General features: G+C 37.8%; 1 protein-coding gene across 4 annotated transcripts in view; it reads right to left on the bottom strand.

The window, feature by feature from the left end:
* Positions 1 to 6,136, bottom strand: part of cadps2 (Ca++-dependent secretion activator 2) — a 189,061-nt gene extending 182,925 nt beyond the window's left edge. For all 4 annotated transcript variants that reach the window (XM_016499462.1, XM_016499466.1, XM_016499480.1 and 1 more), the window contains exon 1: positions 5,569 to 6,136. In XM_016499462.1, coding sequence (XP_016354948.1) covers positions 5,569 to 5,874 — 306 coding nt within the window. In that variant the 5' untranslated portion in view covers positions 5,875 to 6,136. The remainder of the gene's footprint in view (positions 1 to 5,568) is intronic.
* Between the last annotated feature and the right edge of the window lie 1,362 nt (positions 6,137 to 7,498).

Genomic DNA, 7,498 nt, shown 5'->3' with positions numbered 1-7,498 from the left:
GTCAGATTTTGCTACCTCCCATTAAAACAGTGGGTAGTACAATTCGACAACGAAAAATGCTACCTGTAAAAGTATGGTTTATTAACATCTACACCTACCCCAACCCTAAATTTACTCTTAAGAGTAATGCAAATACAGTAATTATGTGTTATATTCGCGGTTGTGGCTAGAAGGGATACAGCGCTACAGGAAACCAACAATAAATAATTTTTTTCTACCTATTAGATTGTGTTTTATTAAAGTCTACACCTACCCCAACCCTAAACCTACCCTTACAGTAATGCAGATACATTAAATATCGTTGTTCAGCGTGAGAAAAAGGACGCAATATTGATGTGTTAACCCTGGTAGGACAATCTGACGGGTAGGATAAAATGTCAGGACGCCTGAGCTGATCTCGGCCGCTCTAGTCAGTGCTTGTGTTTATCAGCCAGCCGCGGCACGTTTCTGACGCTTGGCTAAAAATAGTCTTTTGTGAATTGTCACAGCGTGGAGGACGGAACAAAACCTCATCGGAGCCGTAAGGGATAACGGTAACATAATACGCTGATCGTGTGCTGCTCTTAAATGAACATTTATTTATAAAGCAAAATAACTTCTTTGGCCATATTAGCCTACTCAATAGCATTAACACAGGCTTTACTCCTTTCAAACTTTATCTGGAATGTCACCGTTTCTGTCACTGCAACTTCCCGATCAGGCGAACGAACACACACACACGAAAGCGTCTGCCTGATGAAAAAAATGTATTTAAAAAAAATGTAGTTAATATTTGCATCATTTATGATTTATTTTATCCACAAATAATCAGAATGCATTTTTTATTACCAGACCCGCGGATTATCCACCGCACCCGTTGATATAGGAAAAGCAAAATAAGTTTGCTGCCTAAATCAGACGGACTTACTGAAAATGCACATTAATTCTCTGCCAGCAGGAGGTTCTTTAAAGCAGGAGAAACAGAGGTTTCCCCGGTAACGGCTGTACACAAAGCAGCGCTGAGCTCACAAACGCTGCTTTATCAGGCATATAACATGCAAGATTAAATGAAAATGACATCGACATTTTTCTAAAGATAGTCTTCCTTCAGAAATACAGTGATATAAAAACACCCGTGCCTCGTTTTGATTTTTAAACGTACAGTACGTGCTCATGTTTATTCAACGAAGCCTTTTGGAAAATCGGTCAGTTTTGATATTGTAGCGAGCTCCACAAATAAATAAATGCATGGGAAACACATCCCACAGCACAACCACCCTGAGCCCAACTTCAGTCTACTCATCACCTTAACTTTAACTGCGTTTGTAGTCGGCGCCATAGCCAGACTGATAAACAAACACAGACCGGAAGTTAACTTCGGGTCAGGCGCGTGTGCCCGATGAAACAGTCTATATAAAGCTTGAAGCATCAGAATCGGCATCGGTATCGGTCGATCACCATGACAAGAAATCGGTACTCAGTATTGGCTGCAAAAATCCTGATCGGAGCATCCCTATCAAAAATGTTTGTTTCTATACAAAAATGCAGTTAAGAAGTGTTTTTTCCCCTTTCCCATATGTCTAATCTCACTAAAAAAAAATTGTCCTGGAATAAGTTATATGACTACATAATAGTCATAACACTTGTCCCAAAATGCAAAAAAAAAAAAACCTCCAACACTAGTTAGCACACTAGCCAATCCAGAATCAAAGCATTCATTTAAACTGTATGTGGTATACTTTTGCATGTTTTAATCCAAATGAGGCTTAACAACACATTCAAGGTGCCCACATTCAAATCCATTGTTCATTTGCACTGAATTTCAGTCTAACAGCATGTGCTCCAAATAAAAGCTCTGCAATGCACTTGAATAACACAAAAATGGGTTGACAGCATGGTGGCTTTGGGGAAAACACATAAATGTCGGCTTCCTTGTGCCCAAAGCAACTTATTACGGAGACTGTAAATAAGAAAGAAAAAACACTGTAAGAGAAGTCATAACAAAAGAGAAGGTTAAATCTAAAGAGGGCAAAACTACAATGCTAGTGCATGAACGTTCATGATCAGACACCTTTTGATAGCACAGACTCTAAAAGGCATCGTGTTACTTGACAGTGTATCTGCGATTAAAGCAGCACAGTAAGATTATGCATAACAATGCCTTCAAGTTCAATACGCCATAAGCACACACGAAAGATCTTGTACAAAGTCATTCAGACACTCTGGACAGCTCAAAAGACAGAAGATGTGTGTATGTGTCCCTAGTGACTGTAAAAGGGTAACCGGCAGCATACTTACACTGACTGACTTCTATCATGTGAAGTGGCACATCAAAAGTGAAGGATGGCTGATCACATGCAGTGCAGTAAAGGAGTCTTCTCACTACCTGCATCATATCCAGGAGGAAATGGTGCCTCAAGGAATACTTGAATATCACCTGATCAGATCTGTGAAGCCTGGAAGGTTAACTTCTCATTTAGGCAGCAAAGATATTTCTATGAGCCATGACAGAAAAATCAATAATCTGCCCCTAGCTACTCTCAAGATTGCCTCCAACTGAGAATATTTATTCAACAAAGACCAAAGGTAAATTTATTTATTCTCGATTTTGCGTGTAAGTAAGGGTGATACTTGTGTCGTCTGACTTTTATGGGGAGGCCATGGTTGTGCCCTTAAGCATTTTGATTGAACAATAGGCCATAATTCTAAATTAAATGGAGGTCATGGGGTCTTATTGGATGCATATAACTCAGCTTTCTTCTGCTTTTGCACTATATGACTTGGAGGACCATATAGACTCATATTTGTGAAATCTGTAATCTTCTGACAATTAATGTAAAGAAATAATCTGACATAAAAAACATGTACAAATCAGCAGATCCCGGGAAATCTAAACTAAACTGACAAGGTGGTATTTTTTGATGTATCTTGTACTTGAAATCCACACAAGTGTAGTCTCTGAAATAAAAAGTAAAGAAAAAATAATAGTGTAGACCACCATACCAGAATCCATGGCAATTCAACAAACTGGAACAACTAAAGTGCCTTTACAAATGCAGCCACTAAGGGGTCAAGGTTTGGCTGGTTTACATGACCCCAAGAATCCCTGTTGGTAAATGCTAAAACTACACTGTCTGGCTGCAAAACCCAACTTTTCAATTCAAAATCGTCTGTTTTAGGAGTTAGTATTTCTGATGTGCAATTTCGTTACATTATAGAGGTCTTACCAGTGCCAATTTCTTTACCTTTCTTCTGCCCTTGTCATAGTTCAAGATAGCCACTTATGGTGCCATCAGCATCATGACATCATTTCCTGTGTCTAAATGAGAATGCTTATAGATAGCTTTCTCAGGTACATTTCTCCTCAACAAATCACCATGAACACATAATTTTGAGGAAAAGCTTCTATTTTCTCATTTGCCACCTGTTGTTTATGGGTAGTCTATGCATAAACTTAAAATTCAGAAGTAGGCTATTTCTCAAGCTTTAAGCAACAAAAATAAAGATGAGATTAGCACCTGGAATTGGAATGTAATTTGCAGGTCCCACAGGTGCAAAGTTGATAACAGGTTATTATCAGTCCTTTTTTAACAATTGCTTTGAGAATATTTTCAGCTTTAGAAGTACGATTACATGCATTAAGCAGAAACTAAAATCACTTAATAGGTCGATTCCAAAAGCTGTATATGATAGAGGTAGTGGGTGTGTGCTGGTAAAAATAGCATATGCGCTTGTTTTCAGAAGTGATTCTACATTTATACCAAGAGGAGAGAAAAAAAAATCAAAACAAAACTGCTGTTCAATGGTAACCATTCAAGTTCTTGTTCTCTTATGTACTTAAAAGGGACAGTTCACACAAAAATGAAAATTCTGTCACCAATTACTCACCCTCAAGTTGTTCCGAATTGACAGCTTGAAAATGTAGATTATCTAGACTGTGAATTGATGGTCAAAAATGATATTAAAAATATCTTAATTTGCATTCCAAAGATGAACGAAAGCAATTGTGGGTTTGAAACAAGGAAATTTTCATCCTTGGATGAACAATTCCTCCGCACAATGTACCATGCCAAAAAAAAAAAAGATATTATAATGACCATGACGCAGTGTAAACCAAGACCATTTCTTCTCTAAGCCACCCCTTTAATTTGATCTCATCTTCAAGTACTTGTGAAGTGAAGACAAGTGCTTTATTACCCTGAGGCAACATGGTGCAATATTCACCATAAAAATGAAAAGACTTTAGGCAGCATTTGGGGTTCCTCAGTCTGCCACACTGGCAGAACCCTCTTGAGAGCCTCTAGGCACCCTTCTCAAGGTGCCTCAAAAATTGTGTACTCATAGAAGTTCAAAATATATTTCAAGTGCCTCAAAGCCTTTCTCTTCTGATGGGGTTACTGAGGGAATTGTTGACAATCAAAGTTCTTGCATGAAGTTGCAAGTTCCTCCGGGAACTGCCCTTTCAAATGGGTGCCTAGAGGTTGTCCAAAGTGTTCTACCAGCGTGGTAGTCCGAGAACGAGAACCCCAAACAGGGCCTGTAATAATAAAAATAATATTTTTGTATATTTACAGTCATGTTGCACCATGATACCTCAGGGCAACAAAACCATTTTGTACATATTTTTGTACGCAAATATTAGGGTTTTTATTGGTCACGCTACATCCTGCTGGTCATTTTAATATCCATTTCTGGCATGGAGCACACATTTTTTCCTCAAACGAGTTTCCTTCAGAAAAGCTATTTTAATTGATTTTTCTCACATCATAAATAATTCACATATCTGTATGCTGTTATTTATGCTACTGGAAATTGCTTAAATGTGTTTGCTGCTTATCAACAGTGAAACAATGAAATGGACACAGCTTACCTGTGCAGATCTCACACAGCTACTTGCAGCTATCTTATGTTATGCATTTTTTCTTATTATTTTATATTATTCATTATTATTTTAGCATTCATATTTCAAGTGAATTTATGTAAAACTTTGGGAGTTAATTCCATTAGATTCTGCCACGTTGCAGTTAGTGTAAAATCTATTACACTAATATTTAGTGTAAGAAACAGGTTTCTCAATTAAGTGTTTACAATTAGTCACTCAATCTCACCACAAATGATTAAATAAATAAAAACACGAATCATTTTTAATCAACATACCTAAAAACGAATCATTTTAAACCTAAAAATTATGATATTGAAATGAAGTCTATCTATTGTAAAACAAAGCAAATAAAAAAATTTCTAACTTCATAATATATGAAAAAAAGATATTTATCAATGTAAGCAAATTTAGCATGATGCTCCAGCTAGTTGATCGGTAGGCTAACACAGATACTGAATGAGCACAGTAAACAAACACGTTCAGATGCGCAAGAATTTGCAGTTGACAGTCTTACAACTCTTCTTTAAAACCTGTAAAAGAACTGTTTGCAACTACTGAACCCAAACACTGAGCCCCTGACCGATGCGCTGGGTGTAAAAAAACAAAGTTTGCCTCAGTGAACAGGTTTGGCAGCGGCGGATTCAATGGATTGAGGTGAGTCATTTAAAGCGCGAAATATTCCAAACAGAGGATTAACGGTCACTCACCTTCTGCTGACGGCGAGCCATATCTGTGGGCTGTTTGGCGTTAAACGGATACGCGATACATCTCAAAACAAACACATACATTTGTAGTTTAATTTTCCTCTCCGCTTCTTCTTTCTTAAGTCTCTCCTGCTCGGTTTTGTCCGCCTCGGCGGGAGAAGGGACCGGTTGCTTGGTTTTGGTTCGTGGGGCGTCCGACGTCTTTCCAGGTTTGGGACTCTTTTTAACAGGTTTCCCGGTTTTAACGGGCGGTTCGTCCTCAGGTGGTAGTTCGCCCTCAGATTCATCGCTGGAGGACGGGTCCAGCATAGTCGACACTCGAGAGGCGACAACTCCTCACAGCTGTGGGAAAAGCGAGGAAACCCGAGACGTTTCTGACGACCTCGACCACAAAAGCGGAATTTTTTTCCCCCCTTTTTTTCTGAGAGAATGTCAAATGTGTCAGTCGCGAGACTTTTGAGGGCGGAGTCAATCCGAGAGCGATTCGGAGAAGGTTGGATTGAGCCACATTCTTTATTTCTCTCTTGTGAAAGAGCGTGAGCGGGAGGAGGTTAGTGCAGTTATGTGAGACAGGTAGGCAACCTGTGGCATGGACAACATGCAACACGTGGGAGGTTCCCTTCTTAAAGGTGCAGTCTGTAGATACCGATGCAACTTTTATGTGTTCATGTTAAATTTACTCCACTATTAATAAAAATTAATAAATTCAGCACTGCACCTATTCATTTTTATTATCAAAATCCAATACCAATCAATGCCACATAGACAACAGTACATGACATTTCGTAGTGTAGCCTATACCCCAGTCACTTGGCAGGGAATGTATAGACAGAAAAGATAAAAACTAGAAATGGTGATTAACAAAATGAAGCATATTTCCTTTTGTGCATATATACAAATACAGATAATGAGTTGTACAAAATGTACAAAAAAATTAAAGTTCTGGCTGTGATACAGTAATAAATAATAAACCTTAATCAGGGCAGACATATATCTTTTTTGCAAATGACAAACGGAGTCTCTGAGGGTTAAATGTACAAAAAATGTTTTAAAATATTTCATCAACTGAATGATCAACAACTATGTGAAAGACATTACAACCCAATACAAGCTGTCTATCCCTCACCTGCTTATTTTCAATCACAGATCATTAAATATGAAATTGAAATTGAGAAATGTAAGACCATGCAATATGCTCATGTTCTTCAATTAAAATATGAGAGCAAAATTAAAATTATCAACCATGTTGTCTAAATGCTTTTCTGAACAACAGAAAATTATATCCAATAAATGGAGCGTAAATGTTCCTTTACTGGAGATATCACTAAAAACATGCCAGGTCTATAAATAAATTAAGAGTTCACTTTGACTGTCAGTAGGACCAGAGGTCATAACAGTATAAATGCGCCTTACCCAGTGGCAAAGTAATATAAATTTATATATGTGAAAAATATTTGAACGATAAAAGCAAACCACAGTGTTCATATTCAGCTTGCTGACCTGTGCACCCAGGGAGAAATTATATGACTGCAATGACTCACAATAAGGCTTGGAGAAAAGCTATTCCTGATTGTTAAACTCAACAGTCCTTGCACCATAATTAAGTATACAAAAAGTAAGTATTAAATAATACATAATCAGATTAGACCCTTCAGACAGGCTGTGATTACCTCAACTGAACGGTGACCTTGAATCGCAATGGCTGCAGGATCCGAGCATGAATTTTCATAACGTGGGTGTTTACAGAATTAGTTCTCATCACTGCCTCACTTTGAGAACAAATATTATCCCAAGCCCATTCAGATGACACATTAGAGCCTCCTCTTTTGTTTTACATCAGCTTTAAAGTCTCATATATTTTAATTATTATACAAATTTATTTTCCGATCCTTCTCTCTAATGAAAATGGGAGGGAATTATTGTTATAAGACAG

Source organism: Sinocyclocheilus anshuiensis, unplaced genomic scaffold (assembly GCF_001515605.1).
Source record: "Sinocyclocheilus anshuiensis isolate Anshui unplaced genomic scaffold, SAMN03320099.WGS_v1.1 scaffold1054, whole genome shotgun sequence".
Taxonomy (NCBI): domain Eukaryota; kingdom Metazoa; phylum Chordata; class Actinopteri; order Cypriniformes; family Cyprinidae; genus Sinocyclocheilus; species Sinocyclocheilus anshuiensis.
The sequence above is the reverse complement of the archived record's forward strand: the minus strand, read 5'-3'. Positions and strand labels throughout refer to the sequence as shown.